Genomic DNA, 27,196 nt, shown 5'->3' on the forward strand with positions numbered 1-27,196 from the left:
CATAATTTCATAAATTGCAGATATTTCCCTGCTATCTGTTATTTATCAAACTATTTGTGTTTGGTTAGCTGCAGCCTGTTTTGTTTATAATTCTTCGCATGATGACAACAAATTTGAAAGAAATCTGACTATTTATATCTATTCAGAGATTTATGGAACCTGGAACAAAGTTATATGAAAGATGCTAATGGCACTGAATACTCGATAATGGATGGTACTTCTTGTCCCTATAGTGCTTTAACGTTGGGGATAAGATATTTGCATTTTCGTGAAAGTCGAACATATACACCCTACTCCCACCGTGTGTGTGTGTGTGTGTGTGTGTGTGTGTGTGTGTGTGTGTGTGTGTGTGAGCGCGCGCATAATTTTTTAAGCAGAGGCCGTAAAGACAAAGATACTTTCACTTTTTAAACTTCGCAATATTCCATACCCGGAGGCATAATTTAAATACAAGAAGCACTAACGGAATGGCGTCCCTTCACAAGCGATGCAAGAGCAGATGAGCGTAAAGAGAGAAAGAAAATATTTTCCCCGATATTTATACTATGAGATTCTGATAGGGATTTCTTTACACGTGTTGATTTAGGATAAGGAAATACAGGTGTCTTTTAAAAAGAATTCGCTTGGCTTGACAGTTTTTTTATCCCTTGATTCGGAGTATGCGAACTTGTTGACTTTAGCAATTTTAGAACTCGTGTTGAATTAAATAAATAAAGGTGGAATTGGATCAGGGAATAAGAACATTTTAGAATTTAATGCGAGCTAAATTAAGATAAAATGTTGACAATAAGAATTGAAATTAGATTTTGAAATATTATTACATATATGAATTTCGATTTAACTGAACTGACTTAACAGTTCAGATAAATTTTTGAATACTTCAAAATGAACTAAACGAATCAATACTGTTTTAAATTACTATAAATGTCCGTTAAATGACGCTAAATAATGATTTTATAGTAGAGATGTCAATTACAAGTATCAGTTAAACATTTCTTTCGAATTCCTTTCATTTTAATGAGTAGAGTAATAAGCTTTTTTTTTTCTGAATTCAAATAAATGAAACTTTGCTTATTATTTACGTAATATTATTGTTTATATTGTGGTATGCCGAAAAGCAAAGACAGGCTTTAAGAAAATGCTTCAAGTTTTATTAAAGGAAGTATATGAAACTGCTACATACCTCTCGCAAGGAAGCAATGGTAGCCCCTGTGGAAAGAAGAAATAAATTTTTTAAAACTTAAAATTTTCAAATGGGAAATTTAAATTAATGTGAACAAAATCGTTATTCAAAAATATCAATCGAAATCCAATCAATTGGGTTTAATGCCTCGTAACTTCTATAAATAGCAGTAGAAATCCCTTGAAAAATAATCTTCATTAAATATTCCCATTCTTAAGCAGCTTTCAATATTACAGAATGGAACAATAAAATTGAGTATGGCTTAAGCCGAGATTAACATACTAACCTCATCGGTATGCGATTCATTTTATATGAAATTAGTCTTGAGTCAATGCAGTCGGAATGCTGAAAGCAAGATTGCCATCCAGTGGTACTTTCACAAGAAATATGCTAATACGTGTTTTCGCCCACTAGGGTGATGCCAAACCAAATCGTTTTCTAAAGGACGCAGCTGTATTATATACATTACACACAGTGTATTCATGATGTACAGACCAAAGGGCATTTTATCGTAACGTACATGTAATTGCATAGACTCTTACTGCTTGATACACAAGTTAAAACTTTCATAACAGTATAGCTGGTGAGAGTGGGATCAAGAAAACTTTCTCGCATACAATACAGGTGTTATCCCAGATAACACTTTGCATAGAAATAGTGTACAATAATTACGAAAGATTAAAATTTGGCTTACATTTAGTACTTTTACTGAATCTATCGTGTAATCCTCGAAGAGTTTTTTTAGCAATTAATTCCTGCCATGCGCTCAATAGAATCCGAAATTCGAATTCGTGTTTTCAACACGTTTGTCCAAACCGAATGAAATTAAAAATTTCCCAACACTGCATTTGTAGTCACAGAATCCCGTACCAAATTCGATGTGGTTGAGTCTTCGCATTTACAGCCAAGTTCCGAGACGAACAGTCAACTCCTTGGATTTGGCTGAAAATTTGATAGGTTGCTGAACTATAGATGGTCAATATATGTACCTAATTTTAACTATCTAGCTGTCTCCGCTTTGCGTATATCGTGTTAACTTGCATTCGAACAAATGGGAGACAGAAATCCTCTAAGCGCACTTCCAACAAAATTTCATACAAATTCAATAAATTTGGTGTAAAGTCCGTACAAATTCATCAATTTATCTCAACGCATTTCCTAAGTTATCTTTGTCACAGGCAAATAAAATGGCGGACGGGGGGGGGAGGTAAAACTTGGAGATTCGTAAAAATCTTGAGTTTGAATATCTTTGACGTTTATATACATTCGCGTCACACTTCGTTTACAAGAAAGTAATAAACAAGCCATGAGTAAAATAATGGTTTCAAAAAGTTCCGTTTTATGTACCGTGGCTAAATTGTCTTCAGATAAAAGTAACATTCTCGCTTTATTCTTTAGAATTTTGATTAAATCGTTGCGAAAAAGTTTCAAGATATCTTAAGAATTTGCAAGAAATGCATTATTTGATTTAGTCATGTTTCTTCTTTCAGACAAACCAGAATAACAGCTGCGTAAATATTTACTCCATATTCCATTTCGATTCCCTTAAAAAATTGTTGTACAAGATTTTGATTCTTCGGAAGACTTCGGAAACAATACTGCAGGTTGTTTATAAATTTAATAGACCGGCAGAATTGGGATATTAAAGAATATAAAGTACAGCATCGCTGTTCATCGGTAATTAAAACTAACGTTTGAAAGTTTAAATTCAACGAAGTCAAAAGTGTTCAATGTGATCTCCCCCCTTCCCTCAGAAATGCGAAGGATATCGGAGCGGTGCGGTAACTCATCCCACGGTTTTTTCTCAATGTCTAGTGTGAGTTATTAATATTAACGTCCCACTTTTCAAATCACACTAAGGCTATTTTGTGACGGCAGTGTCAATTTTGAACTGCAATTAGATGACGAGGACATCCGAGCCGTTACCCCTCTCTCCAAACTCCCACACCACATCAGTGGGAGGACGTTTAAGCCCGACTGATTTAGCATGCACCAGACCCGCTTACACGATGGTTCTTTAGTGGAATTGGGTTCGGTACCTGAAACATTCTAGTTTAGAAGCCGAGACCTTACCACCAGGCCACCGCGGTCCCATGTCTAGTATGAAGCAAAGATGCAGATCGGTATGTATTTCATTATATGAAATGTTTGTGATATATATAATGATAATATGAAATTATTATACTATTTTATGGGAACTGCACCCCAACAATGTTTGCCCCTCTACAACGCATCTTGATATCGTTTGCATTTTTGGAGGGGCTTACAACGAACATTTATAACTGTATTGGATTTAAATTTTCAATCACTATTTGTAATTTCCGAGGAAAACAAAGCCCTGCGAATATTTAAGCATTCTGTATTGTATTAAACAGCTGCTACATTTTCCCTAACAGTACTTGGGAAAAAAAAAAGTAAAAAATAATTCAACATTACAATAAAAATGTCTTCGGTAGCCTACACATTATTAGATCTCCAATTACTTGGCAGATCAGGCTTGTCTTAAAAAAATGTGAAAAAGCTGAAAACCAAATTTCTCACTTACAGCTTGCAGAGGGTTCCTGGGGTGGGGAGTCAATGGCGTGTGGCGATGGTCTTGGTTCGGGTGTGGGTGGTCTAAATTCGGGAGATGCTGGCTGAAAGAGAAAAATTTCTAGGTTTAAATAGATTGTCATTTCACTATATACACATAAATTTGCTTGCAGAAGACAAATTATTAAAACCAGCAATGTGATAAAATGGTGTTTGAAAAAATTCAAGAAATGTTGCGGTTTACGAAGAAAATACTTCGACATCAAGAGTTACAGTAGAAGAACGAAAAATGCCTTTCGTATTCTTTTAGTTTCTGCCTGGCATTTAAATAATTTTCTCTTCATTTAAAGAAGCCAAGAACTGGAAGAGTTGGGAAAGTAGTCAAGACTATCCACAAAAATATTGATAGCAAAGATTCCAGTATTCAATCTTAAAATAAAAAGTGTCTGGATGGGACGGAATCATATAAGTTAACCCATTAAACGCCAAAACACAAAATCATTATTTGTTTTCGATGCAAACAATACAAGTTATTATTTTGACCACATATAATAATAATTTAATGTAAAAATAAGGAAATTGCTCTTAACTTTAAAAATATAGGGTGTTGCGTTGGCGCTACGTCAGCGGAAAAGAGGTACGAATGTTGATCGCTATCACCGAGCACTACACCGCATTTTCTTCACGTTTTAAAAGCTAGAAATTTTTGTGAGCTTATTAAAAGGTGTAAAATAGTCAAAACACTTCTTTGAAAATTTTAATTTATTAAAAACTAACAAGTAAATGTAGTTGACAAGCTTATTATGTAAAAATAAGGCGATATAAATTTCAAGTATGATATGCTTCACTACAATTGTGGTGTAAAGCAACTTCACAAACATTGCAGTGATAAATAATTCGGCTGTGGCAATACTTGCAACGTAGTCTTCTGCTGTCTGTAGACTTAACAATTAGATGTCCTTCGGATATTGGTTTTGTAAGGTTGAATTTGCGTCTGTAACAGATGAAGCACAACCTCTTGTCTAAAATCCAACAGTGACTTTTTACTTCCTTCGTCAGAAACTCTTGATATTCACCAAGCATTTGTTAGTGCAACATCGATGAAATTTGAAAAAATCGGCCACCACCAACTTTTGTCACTGACCCTAATTCTGTAATTGGAAACAAAATTGTCACAAATCTACACCATCTATTTTCTAATTATATTGCTAAATGCAGTGAGGTTGGGCTACTAATATTTTCTTCTTCTGATTTTTAGAGTATCGAGAAACATTTTTTAGTCGTTCAATTTTTCCAAACGTTGACCCTGTTGTCACAACAGTTGTCGTTCCACCGAACAACAAGTATCTTTTTGTTTTCTTCATACTGAAAAAAAAAAAGAAAATATCTGCACTAGTTTTATCTTCTGCGATTTGTTTGATACGATCAATTGCAGCTTTTTCTTCATTTCTTTTGGTTGAGGCCAATCAATTGGTTCCTTTCTTATCCCTCGTAATTCTTCCTTTTTCCGTTTTTGTTTTTTAGCAGAACTTTTGGAAGCATCTAACTTCTTTACATGAACTTCAACTTCCCCTTCAGTATCTCTAGGTAAAAATTTCATTATCGTTATTTAAAATATTTTCATTGCCTTCTTCATCACTAGCATCTGCCGTTTCTGGAGGTATTACAATAATATCGGTCTCATCTGCATCTTCGTCATCGGAATTTCGTTCGAAAATTTTTTCCAAAGCTTCATCTAACGTAAGATATCTTGTTCTACGTATTTTAAACTACAGAGGATAAAAAAGTTGCTACCAATAAGACGCACAGTACTGAAATGAAATATTTCAAGAAGAACAGTCTACCCCCTTTCCGCTGACGTTGCGCAAACGCAACACCTGTTTTTGCTGTCCCCTCCTCCCCCACAAAAAACACCTGCTTTGTGGAATGTACTGACAAGGAGTGTCCTTGGCCAATGTATTTCATAACCAAACCCCAATTTGTTTTTAATTTTTATTTTTTCTAAGAAAAAATGAGTTTGGAAATTTGAACAAAAAAATTGCTAAAAGTCAAACATCGATATTAGGTGTAAAATAATTAATTTAAGTCAATTTTTTCACTGATTTGTTAGTAGAACTATTCTTTAACATAAAACTAATGCATTCAAAAGTTTGTTTAATCGTTATTTTTTTATATTTATTTATATTGACCGCTGCGTCAACGCAACACCAGTAGTTAATGGGTTAAACTGAAATGATAATAAATAAGTCACTACCATACACGGTAATCAACCAAACACGAATGTCCTAAAGTTTGAAAAAAAAAGTCTGCAATGGTTTGCAAAACATATAAAGTGATTAAAAGTACTTACCATATTTGAGGGGCCAGGTTGGGAGTCTGTAATGAGAAAAAGAATTATTTTACTGTCATTTATTTAATAGTTTAGCAAAGGAAAATTACAGTAATAATTAGACTTACAAGAGGGCCCAACTGGTGGCGAAGTCGTTCTCATTCCTCCTACAATTATGAAAAAATTACCATTGTCAGATCCGAATAAAATTATTTTATTGCTTAAGTATGAATAACTGATAATAACAAATAAGATATTTAATATGGAACGTTAAAGGAAGAACATAACATCTGACAAATTGAATATCCTCAAAATTTTACGTTTGGAATATTTTGATGCGTTCAGTTCAGTGACTGGCAGACTTAAAAACTAATAATATCAAGGCCGAAATCATTTAATACTCTTTGTTTCTTATTAATGGGACCAATTCCTATCTATTAAATAACTAATTAGGAGAAGGGTCTCCATGATGTGCATACAATCATATAGGAGATACCACGACATGGAAAGAACGGTTCGGACATTTCAAAATCGCGCTATTGAGGTTGAAGCTGTTTGTAGACGAAATGTATGTAGATGCACCTGTAGGAAAAGGACATACCAATAATATGTCGAAGGTAGCGAAATATTTTGCCATGAATAAAAAAATAATGTACCCATAAACTATTCTTGGAATATATGAAGCATTTTTTTAACGATTCAGTGTATAATAGTTAACAACGAAAGACGCAGAAAGAGCTTGGAGTTCGTTCCTAAATCGTTAATTTCTACTGACTACTTTGGGGTTGGAAATGGAATTATGGCTAACCTGGGAAGCTGGAATGAATAAGCGAACATTCTTGATGCAGATATGGTGGTATTTGAATGTAATTTCACAATTTAGTTTAATTATTTAAACATCCCATTTTAATGCAACACTAGGGCTATTTTGGGATGGACCTTGTAATTAATTTTGAACAGCAGTAAAATGACGAGGATGATGCCGGAACTGGCAGACCCCTCTCCTAAATTCACGTCACACCAGCGAGAAGTCGTTCAGGACTGACAGATTTAATATGCCCCAGACCTGCTTATTCGACGGTTCTTCGGTGGAATCTTGGTTTTCGGTCTTGAACCCGAAAAAACTGAGGTTCCGAAGCCAAAACCTAACCACCAGGCCATCGTAGCCGTTCCTTAACTTTGAATGTAGTTTCACAAAAGGATATTGAAGAATTCCTTATTAATAGTTTTTCTATGGATTTAATATTTTGAGATTTTCGTTTCAAGTAGGAAATTACTTTCGTTTTCCCGTCAATAAGAATCCTATTATATGAAATTGGTATTGTACTGTTTCAATATAAATTTTAAAAATCGAAGAGGCATCATAATAATCTGACTATATAATCTATAATAATATATAATCCGACTTTCAAGTAATAGAACCTACCTTCCTGATAATGGAAAATAGCTTTCAAGGAAGGACCTAGATGGAGAAACATTGAATTACTTCCTTTTAAAATGATTTATAGTGAATTTCAACAAAATTTATTGAGAATATGGGCAATAACGTACCTTCCATTACTGGTGGAAGCTCCTCCACAGGTCTGTCAGCTGTCCTGTGTGGCTCGAAACTTATGGGTGGAGCAGATGGTCTTACAGCTCCACTGGCTTTGTACGCCAGTTTGCCAGTACCTTTTTTAAGGAACTGAAACGGAATGTTTAACAGAGTTATTTATGATATGATTGCAACAGTCTACATTAGCCTAACAACAGATTCACACAAACCTAAAAAACCATTTATAAGAAGCGAAGAATGAAATCGAATATCTATTAAAAATAAATAGATTGAAGAATATCGTGCGTTTGCAATGAAATTTAAGAAAATATTAGTCTAACTGTAAAATTAAATTCATTTCTGGCAATAGCAAATTGGTTTATCTTAATTGTTATATTAAGAATCAGATCCGAGAAGCTTAGTAAAAAAACTTTGGTAATCGTTTTATACGCGTAGAATGTACATATCTCACCTTTTTCTATTCCGATAATACTAAATTTCCTCATATTAATGTATTTTAGAGTTAATATTTTAGAAAAATAGGACACCCCATACCCTCAAATTAATTTTATTGGTCAAATACTTAACAAAAGTTTTCCCTAAAAAATTACATTGAAAAATATTTAGTTATTAAGAAACTTTTTTTCATGAATCATCTGTATGAGCATTCCCTTTTGAAGCAAAATGAGGGCTGATTCAGGGCGAACTTGACCAGTTGAAATCATGGGCAGATAATGAAGGTAACACTTGAGGCGGCAAACCATACGATCGCTCCATACTAAAGAGTAAAATTTAGCACTCACCATGCTCATATAAATAGTGGATCTCGATAGAACCATTTTTCCAATCAATCCTCTATCCTCGAATCTGAGATATTTCCTCCAAACCTTATAATGAAGGTGGGGAAAAGAGGGGAATACAAATACAGTGGTGGCCAAAATTGTTGACACAATTAAAAATGTTTATGTTTTCTAATTTTTTTATGCTTATAGAAAATGTTGCGTTTCACAAAATGCAAAGTTTTGTATATAATTTTAAAGACAATTTAACACTGATTTCAATACAAAAATAGAATTCAAATATTTACAATACAAAAAAGTGTAATGGCAATAATTATCGAGATACACTAGACGCTGATGACTGCAGTGAGTTATCAGTACTTAGAAGGGTATCCTTAATTTTTATTACAGCTTCACACTGATGTTTCTTTGAGCTGACGACGCCTAAGCTTTTCCTTTGTTATTACATGATGCCAGGAAACAAATATAGATTCAATTAGTTCTCTTATTTGATGGATGGATTCGTACAAGAGTTTTCAAACTGTGCCATAAGTTCTCAATAAAGGAATGAGATCAGGACTGTTTCCTGGCCATAATAACAATACAGAGCTCTTTATACTAAACTACTCTTTCGATATTTTTCCTGTGCCGCAACGAGCTGAATACTACTGGGAAAAATGGTGCTTTGTTGGGTTTTTTTTGTTTAGTTATATTAACGTCCCGTTGTAAAGCCACACTGAGGCTATTTTGGGACGGACCTCGTAATTTTGAACCGCAGTCAGATGACGAGAACGACATCTCAGATTCATCGCAAAAACTAAATCCATTTTAAGAACTCGTGTATTTATATAGAGTACTGTAAATTAGGCAGAATAAAAAAAAAACCAGTTTTTGATTTTTAATAGCCCGAAGAAGTTGTCTTTTGGCATAGATAAAATAAATGAAAATTATAAAAAATATTGGTGTACATCTTGAGGTGCCGCAAGGACGTTAAAATTTCATAAAAAACACACTTTGTGCAACTTTTTAAGGATTTTTGTGTGCCTTAATTATGAATAAATGTATAAAAACACTTTTACTATTGCACTGGCAAGGCAAGAATCGTCGCTGTAACTGATGTTATTGAGTTAATACTCGAGAATTGTCTTTTTCCAATTACAAGGAGAGAGCTGGTTTCAAATCAGTAACTTTGCCGAGTTTAGTTGATTTGGCATCTCCGCTCCGTCTATTGCGTTGCTGATTAAGGTAATGATTTGTTACGCGCTTGTGTGTTTTGCTGCCAGTAAAAATGGCTCAGACTAAATTGGTGAAGACAAAACAAATATGGGAGTGTTCCGATTTTAGAAAATTTAGTGATTTGCCTGAAGTAGAACTCAGTACTTACAAATGTAGTGCTACTGCTATATTAGACATAACCTCAAAATTGCTTCAGAGGAGGATCTTTCTGTAAGCGAATTATGTAACACTTTAGTTCCAATGATAAAACATATGGTCAAGAACTTTTATTCCCGTTGAAAAAGAATACATCGACTTGATCTCATGGCTTGAACATGACGTAACTGAACCACCCTTGCTAAAAGAGGTTTCCCATGACTCTCTCAAAGACTTTATAAAGAAGACATCTGAGGCTGGACCAAATAATACAAGGGACTCGGGTTTTCGACTTTCCTCGGCTTCCTTGTCACATGCAAGCAATGGAAAGAGCTGCAAAACTGATGGCCGATTTGGCTCAAAATATGTGTGGTTCAATCGTAAGAGAAGGGTGCGTAAGAGCAAAAGTTGACTATGAAGAATGGGCCGAAAATTAAATTTAAAAAACAATTTAATGTGGAAGTGAAGCAGAAACAAACATTTGCAGCTATAACATTTGTAATCATTATGAATACATAATTAAAATGTTTTTACCAAATTTTGTGTGGTTTTTATTATTTTTGTATTTTGTAATTAATAATTTTTAATTATAATGCTTATATATGTATTTAAAACCATCTTTTGTAACATACATACGAAAAGTTCAAAAAAATATTTTCTCAAAATTTTTACAAAAACTTAAAGCTCTTTGCGGCACCTCAAGTTATTGAATTCTACCCATAATTTTTTTTAAATACTTTGGAACCTAAAGACTAACTTTCCTCCACTATTACCAAACTAAAATATAAGAAAAGAAATTTAAAGATTCTTTTTAAAAAGTTCCATTTTTCAATTTCTTTTCAAATTTCAAGCTCTTAGGGGCACCTCAAGATAATGGAATATTGCAACGGAATTTTAAAAAAAATTGTTTTTGAACCTAAAAGGCAATTTTGCGCTATTAAACTAAAATCTAAAAATTAAGGCCATTTTCGTCCCATCCTACTGTAGATACAGATTATAAATAAAAAAATCCTTTATTAAGAGGATGGAGAAAGTTATTTGCTAACTAAATATCAAGTGTGCATTTTATGAAAAAGCATATTTTAAAGGCTGTATTTTAAAGCTTCGCTTCGTGCTGCAATATGTACTAAATTGTCTTTGATATTTCGTTTCCAGTTAATACAAAGATACGATGAAATATCCCGCGAGTTTTTGCACCTGTTAAAGACTCTTATAAGAAGCTCGCGCATTGTGAAAGCAAACCAAATGAAGCGAGTCGGGCCATACAAGAAGACTTCCTTCATTTTGACTGGCTGCCATATTATATACAAAATTAATGTATATGCGTATACAGAATGAAAATGCACACGCACCAGGTTGCCTCTTTCCCCTAAAAGAATTATTTTTTTAAGTCGCTAATTATTCAAAAATGTAACGAGGAAAAAATTAAATTGCTCTAAATGTTGCAAATACCTACTGTTATTTTTTAAATTATTTTTTACTGTAGCATTAGTTGTTAAATCTCAGATTTTTTAAAGAAATAATGCTTATTTTTCAAATCTGCTATTTCCAATTCTCTGCAAAGTATATAACAAAATGAGTAAATTACTTAAATAACTAATTTTTATTTCTTAATCATAATTTTCACACATGATCTATTTGACGAATTGCAATAATTTGATGCCAGAACACAAATTTACGGATCGAACAACAATTTAGATAAAATTATATTTTATACTTACTTGGAGAACCAAAAATAAAATCCTACTGAAAGATTAAAATAGTTCAGCATTTCTTTTAATCGGAATATTCCAAGTGATTCAATCTGAATCTTCTAATTGCTCACTTTCAAATCTATTTGGTGCTAAGTTAGACATGCGTCACATTTTCTGAAATGCGTTTCTTTGTTGTCCAGTATTGGGATATTCCCAGCATAGGCAAATGATGCATTGTATTAATTTACATTTTTTTTTTTTTTTTTTTTTTTTTTGTAAATTTTCAGAAAGGTAAGAATTTGTTTCATTGGCCTTAAACACAAGCCTTTGTCTCTGAAATATTACAGGATTTTAAATATTTAAAAATGTCATGGGCAATTTTAAAGAAGTTTTATTTCTTTTTAGTACCGAGTATTTAGCTTGCTATTTTAAACAACTCAAAATGTGACAATTTGGCTGGAACTGAATAACCAATACCTTTTACCTACTTAATGATAACTAAAATCGTGAGAAGATGCATTTCATTCTTGTTGCATGTTTTTGACGGTACACAGGGTTCAATCTTTAATGACTCGTGTATCCCTAAAGCATTCAGACTACCATCTGACGTTTTGAAATTTCAAAATGCCGTGCAAGAAATTTGAACACAAAAGAAAGCTTCACCAATAGAAGCGTTTTTTAAAGATTATTATTTTCTGTATTTCTTCTATTCTCTGTTAAATGATATTTTAGTTTCAGAGCTCAGATTCGTAACTTGTTAAAAAAATAGACATTTTTTTTAAAAATCCAATCTTTTTTGCATGCGCATCAAGTTATTGCAAATTATCAGCCTGACATTTCAGGAAAATTAGGTCAATGATTAGGACGTAAAAATTCCTTTTTCAAATAATTTCGGGTATTTTTTTATTGTACGATTTGCAGAGAAATGTGGAATGGCAGGTTATAGTCGGATTTTAAAAGAATACTTTTTGATTCAAGCCAAGTACTTAATAGCTAATAACATAATAGTAAAATATCAAACAGACGAGAGAAATTTAAAAATCGTATAAATGAAAAATACAGTAGACTCGAGTATTCAACTTAATGTGACGGAAGGGTCGACCAGATAACAAAAAAGGCGGAGAGGCCGGAGTTCTTTGCCCACGAATACCTGAAGACAAAGTTTTTATGCCAAAATTCACTGCTACGCGACATTTTCTCATTTCTTATTAAGCCCTCCATTTGTCTCAAGCCACGTAGAATTTGAACGTTGCAAGGTGAATCATAGAAGCAGTGGGAAGAAGCAGCACGAATTTCAATATAAGGTTCTGTACTGGTAGTTTATATATGTTTATATACAGCACAGCATGCTTCAAAAATTTATTGCAGAAAAAGTAAATTAAAAGATAAATTTTACACATTTTAACCTAAGTTCTGTGATCTTCACTGTAATACACTTACGAAACATTAAATATACCCCAAGGACAATTTATGAATACTGTACATACTATACAGTTATAATCAGGAACACGTAGGAGGATCGCAACAGATGCTCACAGACTCGATACTACTCGCTCGGAGCAGAAAACTAATGCCTTGTCAATATTGCCAAGGCATGCCACGCCTGTCTCATTTAATTACGATAGAAGAAAACTTGGCCGGATAGTAAGGAAGCTGGACAAATCGAACCGGATACTCGGGAGCGTACTGTAATTCATTCTTTGTCATTTCCTGTGACTTATGCGAAAGCTAAAGATATGAACCAATTATATTAATTTTTCTCCCCTGTATATCTCGCCAAATAGAAATTTTCCCATGGTGTAGTAATATAAAAAAAAGATAGTTTTTTTTTCCAGCCGGAGGGGGGGAAGTTTGGCCAGGATGGATTTAACGTGCACCAAATCCACTTACACGACGGTTATTCGGAGGAATCGGGTCTCGTACCTGAAGCCCTCCGGCCTGAGACCTTACACCTGGGCCATCACCGTCTTCATTCCTTGAAGACTTGGTAAGAAACCGCTTAGATCAACATCTAGAAAAGGAAGGCGTGGTTTCTTCCAAAGAATTGAAAGCCGGATTTGTCCTTCTTTGGAATCAAAATCGCAATTAAAGGATCAAATATGTCTGTTTTTAAAAAAGCGAAATAACTTTAAAATTATATATTTCACTTCAGCTATATGCGGAGATCAATATATACAAAAGTCTACCAGGGGTAGCGGTAGACTTTTGTACATATTAATCACTGAATATAGGTAAATACGAATTTGTGTTTGTGGTGCGCTCTTTTTTTCTCCCAACCTATTGAAATCGAAATTTGACTCTGAACCACCAATATACTTACAATATATATTCATCAATATATTATCAAAATCACCAATTAAATATATATATCAAATACAAAATTTGATATATTTAATTGATTGCGTTCTTGAGATATCGCTTTTAAATACTTCTGAAAGTACATAGCAACAGTTGTTCAAAACCTTGCTGAATTTGGCTCGAGATTTAATAGGTGTTTACATTATACATGTTAAACCTTTTTACTGAATTTTATCCATCTAGGTCTTTTCATTCTGCAGTTACTTTAACTTATATTCGGACAGACAGGTAGACAGATTTCCTTTGAATAGAGTTTGCTCAAAATTTAATATCAATCTACAAATCTGGTGCAAAGACCATAAACGAAATTTCGATCGCCGTGCTCAAGATGTTTTTTTATTTTCATCATAGACATTTTCCAAAAATATATACTTCGAATTCAAAGAGGTTCAAAAAACGGAGATCTGTCAAAAATTCCAGCGCGAATTTTTTGACAATCACAATATTTTGTATGAGAAAGTAATAAACAAGCCAGGAATAAAATAACAGATTTAATGAGTCTTCTTTATTTTTCATGGTTGAATTCAATTCAGGATAACGAATCTTTTCCATGATTACGATGCGTCTCTATACTTCTTATAGAAGAAAGTCAAAAATCAACATATGAATCGAAATTCGCCCATCAGACAGAGGAGTGTGACCTTCTCCGAGTTCACCTGGCTAATGGAACAGGATATACAAATTGTGAGATCTCCTTTTTAATGACGTCCACTTCAAAAATGATACGACAGCCATAAGCAACCAAACAAATTGCTATTACTCTTTTTTCGCCTGTTTTTTTATTATTATACAAACAAGATTGTTTCAGCATTAAGCTCCCCTCCTCAACCTGCCCTCATTCTTCATTCAAATCTACTCCACGCAAAATAAAGGATAGAGAAAAATGGAGCAATTTGAACAGATCGTCATACCTTTTTACGTTCCTCCTTCCTGGGAGATTTTTTTCCTCCATTTCCATCTATAAATAAAAAAAATATACATTAAGAAATATGAAATTATAATATAAAATAGAAATAATCGTCTTTATAATAATTCTTAAGTAACTGCTAATGAAATCCAATTGCCATACTTAAAATCCTAGTTGACGTTGAAAATTATGATCTTATGAAAATTATGACCCCTCCGTCACAAATGCAAACGGGATTCACAAGTAAGGTATGCTTGAGAAACATTTAAAATAGCCTTGATGAGAAGATTGTATAGAAGAAAGAGAAATTATAACAATAGAAAAACGAAGAAACTTAGCAACAGAAAATGGGCAACATACGAAATGTCGCAACGATTAGCGCCTAACAATGATTTTAATTAAAAAGTTCCGCAATCGTTGGCACACATCCATTCAGAATCGTATTATGTACGTGTTTCCAACCCAACAGGAGATAAAAAGCATGTGAAAGTTTTCTAAAATTATATAACTATACAATGAAATTTTACACAAAGTATTTTCGGTGTTAATACGTGGAGAGTAGGGGAAATAAGAGCAAGCAACTCGCATGTGAAACTAGTGGTTAAAACCTTCTAAAAGGTCAGAAAAAAGGAAATTGCATACTTGCATATGCGTTTGAAGTATTTTTCTTGTATCTTTAGTTAGTGGTCCTTAATTTATTTATTTATTGTATACCAGCGCTCCACACTGCCAAAAAAAGGTTGGCAGCCGCTGCATTGGGATATCGTTTAGCGAAGAAGTTAGATGATGCCTAATAAAATGGATCTAATGAATGAGTAATGCCGCATGATAATTACTTCACCCCGTCGCCAAACTTCGCTCTGTTCTCATTCGCAAATAATTCATCTAATTCGATTATAATCAAGATCCGGACCAAAGAATCTGGTCAGTCAAACTCTTGACAATCACGGCGGAATGCAAACGTTTATTTTAGAAGTCATTAAAGGGAGCCGTAGTGAATAGTTATAATAAATGACAAATTCCCAAAACTTGCACAAAAATTAACAAATATGAACCAATTACTTACTTTTAGACGAGCCAGGAGTGTTTGGGTCCATCTAAAAAGGGAAAGAAAGCATTAAACATTATAAATAACAGCTGTAATTTAATTTTTTTAAAAGAATCTTGTTTTTACTGAAAATTTCGGGAACTTTTAAATCTTAAAAATAATTTTATTTGGGGATTCAATGATATTGATAGAAAAAAATATATTAAAATGAAGTTATACAATTATTTAACTTGGATGATTTGCGAAAATGAAATTGTGTAACAAACATTTCTGATCCCTGCTGTGCTAGAGTTTTAACATTCTGTATTTCCATTTATTTTCATGACAATACATTGTATTTCCAGAGAATTTTCTAAACTCTAAACCGAATAATTTAATGAAATTTTTATTCCATCAGTGAAATACCATCTCCTAGATAATTTTAAAAAATTGAGGAGTTAAAAAAATCTATATATTTAAAATATGGAAAACAATTGAACCGAACACACAGACACAACCACTAATTCTATTTGGCAATTTTTGTTCCATACAATAGTTCATGAAATCTAGATGTAAAACGTCCTTTATCTTCCATCACCCGGCAATTCTGGAAACAATCGAGGGAAAAAAACGAAAACTTAACTACACATGTTCTATGGTGAAATAATGCACCAGAATTTGCCAGCCACTATGGCCTGTTTCAAATTTTATTTTGTATGATAGCTCATGGCCCCTAGACACTTCAAGATCAGCCATCCACCACTTCCTAGTTTTGAGAGAAATTGAAACAATTGGCGACGAAAATGGGAGAAAAATGGCAAAATTGAAAATGGATGTGTGAAGTAAAACCGTCGAAATCGCCCGAAAGTTGAAATCGGGGAACTGTCTAAGTTGTATTTGAAATATCTTTCGAAAATGGGAATGGAGAGTCCAAATGACTTGATCCCTTACGTAGGAATCAAGAAATTTCATATCAAACGAAAATTGAAATCCAGGCATTAGATATTTTATTGAGTCGTTATGACTGTAGAGCTCTCAAGATTTCTGCAGCGTAGAGAATGAATATTGAAAGAATGTCTTTGAAATTCGGAATCGAACGATGGTTGAGAGAAAGCCATAATTCATTTCATATGATTTCGCACGACCTTTATAAGAATCTTGATTACTTTTTATTCACAAAAGTTTATTCATTCATTCTTAATTTCATATTAAATAAAAATTGGCAAAATAGATGCAACAGCTGGGGAGGGTAGCGTTATTGGTTTTCCCATTTTATTTTGAGGATTTTATATATTATATATGCTCAGTGAAGGGGTCTAATAGAAATTAACATTAAATTAAAAATTAAAAAGCAGAAATTTTTTCTTTATATTTTAGCTCAAAAAAAACATTCGTGTTCATAAAGCTTATTTTCTATTAAACCTTCGAAAAAGTTCCAAAAGAATGTATTGTTCAAATTTTCCGTACAGTCAAATACACATTAGATATTAGCAAGTGTCGACATATCTTGTTCTTAAGGCATTTCCTTCATTGGTAATATTCAGAAGAGTATTTTTTATTTGACCTTTTCCTATAATGCAATATTTATTTCAAAGCAGCAAATGAAAGGTAGGAAACAAAATTATAATAAATCAAATAGTATCCAAACGATTGTTACGGTATTTCAACGAATACACATAAAATTAGGTTTCGGCACTAAGATTTTCAGCAGTTTAGAAAACAAAAAAGGCGGCCTAATTCAGTCAAATTTCTTACATAATTCCATAAACTCATCGGTCCCATTCCAACTGTTCCCATCCGAATTGTAGAACATTGTTACTATCAACCTCCTAATTAAAAATTTGCGGCATGACAGATTTTATTACAAAAGGCGACTTGATTAGTTTCTGGCTTTGCTTCTGTAACAATTTGGTTAAAAAGAAATTAATTTTTTAATTATATTCCAAAAAAAAGTACTTCAAGAGGGAAGAAGAAATCAGAACTGCTGAACATCGATTTTACAAAAAGTGTTGCATTAAAATGATCCCAGCGTATATGTTTTAGTACATTATGAAAATGATTCCAAAAATCTAATTTCAAACAAAGTTAGCATGCCTTCATTGACGTTTAATGAAAGGAGAACTTTTACTTTGAAGCATTTACGCACAAACTATAAACACGTATGCGATTAGTAAGCAACAAAAATAAACATCGTTACAGGAGGGCTACCGAACTGACTTTTTGATTTCTAATACCTTATTTCAAATCTTGCAATTATTTGTTTGAGAAAATTCCTTCGCACTGCGATTTTAAAGCAATGTAAACATTCAGTTTTATAGATTTTCCTTTGAATCAATTTTAAATATTCCGAACGTCAAGTAGAAATTAGCACTGGAACAATTTGATTTAATAAAAACATTTTTAATCTAGTTTCCAGTATAAATTTGTTAAGAAATATGATATTTGAAAGCATTAAAAGGATAATCAATTTTATGCATTACTGCAGTTAGATGCAGAAGTACCTGCGTTCAAACTAATGATAAATTGTTAGAAGAAAAAAAAATCATTTTTTGATTAAAAACCGAGTAAAATTTTTCATCTTGCTTAGTTAAAAAATTGTAGGCACTTTCAAAAACGCTCATTCCAATCGAGTTTGAACCTCCCCCAATCGGATCTCGGCCAAAGCAATAAGTACAGTTTAGTTGTATCACGTTTTTAAAGCAAAGCTAGAGCTATTTTAGGGCGGACCTAGATATTCGAACCTCGGTCAGATGACGAGATCGACGCCCAAGCTGGCACCTTCCCTCTCTAAATTTCCACATCGCACCAGCGGGAGGACGTTTGGCCCCGAAGGATTTAACGTGCACCAGACCCGCTTGCACGACAGTTCTTCTGTGGAATCGTGTCTCGAGGTTGAAGCCCTCCGGTTCCGAAGCTGCGATATTACCATCAGACCACCGTGTCCTTGTAGATAGTGGAAGCCCTCCACATTGATCATTTCTTTGCGTGAAGAAAATGTAAAGACTCAAGCAGTAACAATACGTATATTTTCTCTGATTTTAATTCAAAACAAGAGCAGTCATCATCAGAACTAAACATCTGATATTTCAATATAGGTAAATATTGCTTTTCATTTCAAAAATATTTTAATAAAAAAAATTGTTTAAAAACCGACCTAATGAAAAGTTTATTCTTTAGCTTTGACCGAGAATTTTATTAAATATCCGAATAAAATGTTTACCCGTTACTAAAAAGCTTCCAACAGTTTTGGAATTTAGTAAAGTTAAAGGAGCAACACAAGAATTGCTTGGGGGGCAGACCATATAATTTTGAACCACGATTTTCCCTCTGAGAACCCTCACCATACCAGTGAGAGGGCACTTGATCCATGATACAAGAAAAACATACACCGTACACATAATATTATGTGATGAATCTTTTATAGAATCAGTATTCAAAATTCGAACCTTCTGGCCAGAACCTAAAATTTTACCACTTGACACAAATAGCCCCCAACATATTTGGAAGCTCAAGGTTTAGGGGTCAATCTTGCATAATGCCTGCATGTTCATATATTAACCCTTTGAACTCGGATGACTCCTCTCGGGAAACATTCCCGACGGTATAACATTTTAACTCTTTCTTTTTCTATTTTGATTGTTAAAAATGCCTACAGAACGGTGAAAAAACGTAGATTCATTTTTCGGGGAAATTCAACTTAAAATAATTGTATAATAATTTACTTTTTCGAACAATAAACAGGTTCTTGTATTAAGTGCACAGTTATGCATCCAACTACTTTTCAGAGTGCAGAGGGTTCATCCACAACAAGGATTGACACTTTAACAACATGAGAACGTTTTCTCATTTTGGTTTAAACATGTTGATTACGTGTTTCCCATTCACGTGACATCAAAAGTTCTCGGTCAATGTAGAATTTGCTTCGAGTAGATAAAAACCTATGTTTTGTTTAAAACTCCTTGTTTTAACACTTTTCTCAACACGTGAATCACCAGCTATTCATACATGATATCTAATTAGTTATTTTCTTCTCTGCTACAATTAAAAAAGCAAATAAGTAAGCATTTTTTACTAGATAGTGATCAGAAGTACCAATATCTAATCACTATCGAATCAGACATCCATCAAGGCATTGAGATCGTTAAATGTAAAGGAACTTGGTTCATTCGAAGCTAACACAACCACAAAAAATTGTCGGATTTTCAGAAATTCAAATTATGAAAAACTAGATCTAAAAATATGTGGAAAATTATTTTTAAAGTAAGAATAACAGAAAAAATATCTTTAATTTCTGATAGTTTTAATAGATGATACAGAATTAATAAGCGAGTAATAAAAAATATAACTATTATTAAAATTTTAATTGCTATATTTTAACTTACTAATATTAATAGATAATAAACATTTGATCCGGAATTCAGTATCATTAATCTGAGTTATTGACAATGACTCCACATTATGGTTATTAAAAATTGAAAGAACAAGAAAAATGATCGAATTAAAGAATCTTTATTAAATTTCGAATTAACCATTTCTTTGAACTTATTTTTTGTTTATCGTCTTTGCAATCAATTGCTGATCTTCTCCCCTCTTAACCATAAATAATACTTAGATTCAAAAAACTGGTTTCAAATGTCTCAATGCTATCATGGGAGCATATTTCTGCTCGCTGAAACTAAGCATTTTGATTTTCGATCAGCTGCAATGCGCATCCAATTACCCTCTTTGCAGAAAATTAATAATTAAGAAGCAACTGTATATACTTTCTACAAAAGACATAATTAAATTCTTTGAAATAGGACTGAACCAGGAGGAATCAGTTCGGTATTCTCCAAATGGTTGTGTTAAGTAATCCAATAAGCACAAGTCTGCATACATCGCCTACACAGTAATGAAATCCGAAATTCACAAAGCTATTCGAAGGAATCCTCATAAATTATCCACCATTGATCATTAAAAGGATTATCCTATGCTACATATTGTAAAGTCGAACCTAGGGATTTTCTATTTAATTTATGCTTAAATTATCTCATCCTTTTTGCAGAAAATTTCTTAACCCGAGTTGATGTCTTATAAATATAAACGGGAAAGAACCGGATTATTTTCATTGAATCGGAAACAAAGAATAGAAATTACGAGATTCATTTCTACAGGCTGAATTCAAAAATTTGTTCGTTTAAGTCCTGTTGTAATCTTCCGCAGACAATGGAATTTAAACACATTAAAATTTAGATATTAAGGCATTTTAATTGTCGCAATAGCTGTGTTAAATTTTCAGAACAGGAGACGTTGAAAAAATGGATAAAGAGTATCAGAAATCTTTGAATTGTAAATATTTTATATGAGCAAGGATAATTTGAACGTTTCAGATTTTGTTTCTTTTGACTTAAACTTTCGGTTATGTTACACCCCTCTCACTTCAAAGCATACGATATAAAACATTACAATAAATACAAGAAGCAACAAAACAATACAATAATCAACATCATAATAAAACATTAGGAAACGCTCCATAAAATCAAAACTGTTTAAAATGAACGGATAAAGATATACTATAATATGCATCGCATTGATTTTCACGGCATACGAAAATAATCGTTGCGCTGATCAAAAATTTACGATTTTACTGAAAAATCAGAATTCGTACTTCATACGTTGTTGCTATCAATTCATATGATTTCGAGATATTTAAAAGGCAATTAGCAATCGGAAGCAAAAATGTAGGCAATTTTCGATATACATGAGAGTGTGTTAAAAATTAACATTTAGAATAATATCACTTTAATCCGACAACAGGACTAATTTTTTAAATGTTTATATTAGATTTATAGAAAGTTAATAAATCACCAATACAATTTAAGTAAAATGCATAGAGTTAAAAGAATCGGAGAAGATGCAATAAATTTTACAAAATTGTCTTTCACTAATTAAAAAAATCGAGCATGAAAAGCTAATATATTTCTTTAATGAATTAATTTATTATCTATGGGAACACAGAAATTTAATAATACTTACATTTTTAATTTTTAAATAGTAATCAGAATAAATCTCTAAATAACATAAGCATAAAACTCTCAAGCAATAACGCACAGAATAAGCAATGACGAGATCTTTGGAAACAAGCTACTTTTATAAATTTAAAGTAAACCTAAAAAAGAAAGGTGTTTTTGGCTATTTAATATCGTCCACTTTCTCATCATTTGACGCCAAAATTCTAAGCGTAATCTTTATTTCGCATCTTTCACATTTGAACCTTTTTCGCATCTTTTTATGATTTAAAAATTATAACTTATTTTAACTTCTAATAATCATGACGATTTCTCAACGCTTATGTTGGATTGTTTTGTTAATTAAAGTTAGAAAGTCCATCTAATTTTTTTCCATGGCATTTTCTTAAAAATTGAAAAATATTTTGAATATGAGAATTGCAAAGGCTTAAATGATGCCCACCATACAGTAGAAGTGGCGTAATTTAGCCAAGCTGGATTCTTACGCCAAAGAAAAACTAAATCAAACTTTTAAGACAAATTTATTGAAAACTTTCAACAATTCATTCCTGCTATTAAACAGATAAAAAAACCCAAATTAAACCTTTATGGCTGTTTAATAGTAGAAATAAGCTGTTGAAAGTTTTCAATAAAATTGTCTTTAAACTTTGATAGATAAAGCAAGATCTGAAGAAAGTAGTAAGGGGTTTTTAAAATATTGCTGAGATTTTTAATTTTAATACCTATAATCAAAATGTAAACAAAAGGTGTCCAAAAGATACAACTGTTGAAAAGATAATTTTCTTCTGTAATCCTTCAAATAATCTTAGAATATTGTGGAATGAATGGTTTTTGAATTTAGTGCATCACAAAATTTTATTTTGCGAAACATTATAATTTGATTCAGAATCATTCATCTTGCTACTCTCCATAGAGAACATAATGACAAATTATAATAAGAAATTTTGATCAATATTATTTCACGTGATTTTCCAAAAGGTATTATTGCTGTTTTTCTTTTTACTTCTGGATTGTTTCCTATTTATTTTTTAAAGAAACATGCAAGATCTATCCCCCCCCTTTTTTTTCAAATTTAGATGTATCAGCTTTTTTTTCAACCACAGAATTATGACTGTAAAGGATCTTGATTATGATTTACTTTCATTAAATTCAGTCACTGATAAATTTAACATGCATCCACAAGTTATTAAATATTTTTAAAAGTATTAAACCCACAAACGAACTTGTTCTAAGATTCGGCCAAAAACAATTCGAGGAAATATTATATCTAATCTTGAGGCTAAGTTTAATATTCGCCAAATGAATCCTTTTCCACTGCAAGAATATAGTACGGAAAAAAATTAACCTACACTCATGTATTTCAAATACAAAATTTACCCGGCTCGGACAAATGATTTCTACGAAACAAGATCCGATTTGTGCTTCAAAACCGTTAAACTTGGAAAGAGCCATAAATATATGTACCTGTTAAAACGGACGCAATATGGGAGAACATAATGTCTCGTTTTCTTTTATTTGATATGCCTACCAAAGTACCACTTGAAGAAATTTAGTAGAAGAAGTAAGTAAAAAATGATATAGAAATCACTAAAATGCGTCTATTTTAAAAACAAAATTAATTTTTTTTTCAATTTCACCTGTCTTTATCACCATTCTTTTAGCTTCTTGCCAGATTCAATGAAAATTTTGCTCACAAATCAAAACTTCCAACCTTTTGTTGACCGTCCAAGGCATTATGCAAAATTTTTCAGTTTTGTCTACCCGTCTAACACTTGCGACAAACAAAAGTATGGCACATATGAGGCACCTCTCATGATGGTGAATGTCCGAATCAGCAAAAATGTATCAATTGTCAAGGTGCGCATCCAGCTACGGCGAAGGTTTGTCCCTTATACATTAACGAACAGCAAATATTGAAGCTAAAGTGTCAAAGTCACATAACAACAGATGAGGAGCATAGAATTTTAAATCGATCAACATCCACAAAATATTCTTCAGGCGTCAAAGCAAATGCGCTAATTATCGAGATCGAAAAAACCTTAATGACAAAATAGAATCTATGATTCAAGCTATTAATGAAAAAAAATGGTACTGCAATCAAAATTTCTCTTCGAAATATTTGAAAAAACAGCTGAGACTCTTCTTGGAAAATTTTTGTAACTTATTTAATCAGGGTGAAAAATCTGACTCGCCAATCAAAACAGCACTTAAATCCTTGCCAAATCTAACTGTCCCCCAATGCAGTTGGATGCAAGTATTTACAGTGAAAAATTTGTTTCTTAATCTTTCCATTTTTTATAGTTTTCGTTTCCTCTTTAATTTTCCTTTGTTTCTTTCACCTAGTTTTTCTCTTTTCCTTCATTTTAAACCTTTTCTTTCCTCACAGTTTTCTCTCTCTTCCTATCTCTCTATTCTGAATGTGTTTGACGTTTTCTTCATGGCATTTATTCAATGAAATTGCAGAAGTCTCAAAAATAAGCAAATTTGGCTTAACATTTCCCCATTCTCTACAACAGAATTTTGGATCTTTAAGGAGAATTTTCATAATTCAGAAGATCGCCTTCTCAACTCAACGAAGACCTTTTGCTATTCACACAAATCAACCTGGCGGAGGCCTAGTTATAAGTATCCTTAAGTCTACATGTGGTGAAATTATTCCGACAAGAATTCCTCATAACAGTAACATTCAAATATTAGAAATTGAAGTGGTCAAAAATGATCTAAAATTTATCATCATAAATTGTTATGCTCTTCAAGGCCTTAATATAAGCTAAAATGTATTACAAGCTTTTTTTTTCGAGTTACAAGAAATGAAAATTCCTTAGAGAATTTTAGGTCCATCTGAATGAATCGGTTCTGCATTGAAACTGGAACAGAGAAGTAATTTTCATGTATGTTCACTAACTAACTGTTTCTACCTTTTTAAATGTAGAAAGCTTATTTAATGTAACCTAAAATGCACTTCAAATTGTTTTTTTTTTCAGTAACGAGGAATGAAAATTCAATTAAAGTATATTTGAGTTGCATGTGATAAAACTTCTGTTAGAGGAATTAAAAATGTAATAAGGGTTTATTAAAACTTTTAAATCTTCTTATTTTTATTACGTACTAAAAAACAGCCTATAAGTCTTATTCCGTTTCTAAAGAATCTAAATTTCAAGTTTTTAAGTAATAATTTCGGATATTACAACACACAAATAATTACTTGTTTTTAATTGTCGATCAATTTTTAATAAAATAATTTATACCTGCTTTTTCAACAACATATTTGGCACATACACACATAGCCTCATAAAAAATATTTTACTTGCACAAATACATTATGCATGTATGGAATGAATTTTCCTTCAACGTTTTGATATCATACTTACAAAAGCTCAAACTGATAGATTAACTCCCGCAGAAAGACTAAACCTGAGAAAATGTCATTTTTAACACATGTCTATGCAATTAAATAAATATGGAACATCATCATCACATTTTCTAGAAAAATAAATGCAATAAAAGAGCTTCTGTGACTTAAAATATCTTTTCTTTATTTGATAGGTAATTTTTCACTTTTTCTTAAAATTCAATATTTCTCCACTAATTACTAAATCAATGGAGAGCTTAGCTTTCCTAAATAACACTTAAAGTCATCTTTTCATCTTGTATCCTTTTAAAACTTAGTTTTATGTTTATTTCTTATTCTAACAGACCATAAGAATATTTTCTCAAAACGATCAATAGTATTCATTTTGCCTTTGGGAAACAAATAATAAGATATTAATAAGCCAGGCTAATTACTTATAAAATTAAATGTTATGAAACAATTGTTTTTTGGAATTTTTACTTCAGTTTTTTTTATTATTATTATTATTATTATTGTTTTTCCTTTTTTTATAATGATTTATTCGTAACCTACTTTTTTAAGTTTTTCATACATGAACGGAGCTTATGATTCAACACAGTGACCAGAATGAAAACATTTACTTTTAAGATTGTGTTAAATGGAGCAGAAAAGGAAAAAAAAGAGAGACTTTCAATTCTATTCAAAATAGAAAATTAAATGCACATTCTTCAATCGTTAAAGAAAGTGAAATGCCATCAGCAATTTGTTTGATGGAGTCTTACGTTAGAAAATATCAATCCGTATTGCCTTTCTTCGTTTGACCGATTGAAAACGACAGTTTTCATCTTAAAACTGTTATTACTTTGCTTAAGAACGTAATTTTCGTAAATAACTAAATGAAAACAAGCTAACGTGTCACGATTTCGGCAAAAACACGAATAACAAGCTAGTGAAGATATGAATATACTATTAATAGTGACTGCTATACTTGTGAAATGTCTGCTTTGGATGAACTGAACATTCCAAATGTACCTACTATTCAATTCCAAGCACTATTTCTTCCACAATTTTCGGTTTTTGTTCAAAAAGTTGTCGATAGACGGCGCTGCAAATCTTTGTCTCTCCCTCATGCAAATCAAAGCACGCAGCATCAGAAAGATTACAGTTTTAGTTCAATAAGATGTCGACAGATGGCGCTGCAAATCTCTATCTCTCTTCCCGCAAGCAAATCATCAAAATACGCAGCCTCAGATGAGGTAACAATTTTGATTTTCAAAATTAGTTTTGTGACTGAACTAGCAGTAGACAACTGAGCAGCAGATTCTGTAACGATGTATTCATTGGTGAAACGGATTTTTTTTTTTTTTTTTTTTTTTTTTTTTGCATTGCAATTCCACCGATGGGGGGGGGGGATTATTATTGCAACAAGATAGGTAGGCATAGGTAGATGAAAATATGGTTAAAATAGCACGAGTCCAGCTTCTTCAAACAGTTAAATGTATCTGGAATCGAATTCCATGTTTCTAAAATTTCGTTACTGTCAATTTTACTGATATTGCTTGTTAATCTTTCTGTTTCAAACTATTCCAACTTTTCCTCTCTTTCAATAAATTTTTAAATACATATTGAATTAGACTGATATCACATCGGGGTACATAATAAACTTCAGATAATTCTTTGAACTGAGAAAATCTTGCTGAAAAATTCTTGATTGAAGAATCAATCTACCTATGCCTGCCAGTCATTATTTTCAGAGATAAATAACATTGAAGACTCGCTTAGAAACCGTTTGGCAGCTGACTCAAATTCAGCACTCATTCTGCTAAAAGTAACACTTTACAATCCTAATATAAGATATTTGTCATCTAATCTGCAACAACAGAAATAATGACAACACAACATGATCCATAAAGGTTCGCCATATATACTGCATTTTTTTTTTTAATTTTAAAACACTTTAAAAAAATTTTCTTAACAAGAACTATGTTTTGGATTCATTTAAACATTAAAAATACAATATGAGTTATAAAATACTTTTATTGTATATCTCGGTTCAAAAAAAAAATTTATGTACTTAAATTTCCCCCCAATTTAAAAATTATAAATTAGTTAAGATAATTATCTAAAAGCAATAAAAGTCTAA

At 32.2% G+C, this 27,196-nt stretch overlaps 1 protein-coding gene across 1 annotated transcript in view; it reads right to left on the reverse strand.

The window, feature by feature from the left end:
* LOC129989265 (proline-rich protein 12-like) overlaps positions 1-18,691 on the reverse strand; it is a 31,913-nt gene extending 13,222 nt beyond the window's left edge. The window contains exons 1-8 of the mRNA XM_056097671.1: positions 18,641-18,691; positions 15,754-15,784; positions 14,692-14,738; positions 7,596-7,728; positions 7,471-7,506; positions 6,066-6,091; positions 3,729-3,819; positions 1,184-1,209 (exon numbers count right to left, since the gene is read on the reverse strand). Coding sequence (XP_055953646.1) covers positions 1,184-1,209; positions 3,729-3,819; positions 6,066-6,091; positions 7,471-7,506; positions 7,596-7,728; positions 14,692-14,738; positions 15,754-15,784; positions 18,641-18,691 — 441 coding nt within the window. The remainder of the gene's footprint in view (positions 1-1,183; positions 1,210-3,728; positions 3,820-6,065; positions 6,092-7,470; positions 7,507-7,595; positions 7,729-14,691; positions 14,739-15,753; positions 15,785-18,640) is intronic.
* Positions 18,692-27,196: the final 8,505 nt, after the last annotated feature.

The sequence above is a fragment of the Argiope bruennichi genome, chromosome 10, assembly GCF_947563725.1.
Source record: "Argiope bruennichi chromosome 10, qqArgBrue1.1, whole genome shotgun sequence".
Taxonomy (NCBI): domain Eukaryota; kingdom Metazoa; phylum Arthropoda; class Arachnida; order Araneae; family Araneidae; genus Argiope; species Argiope bruennichi.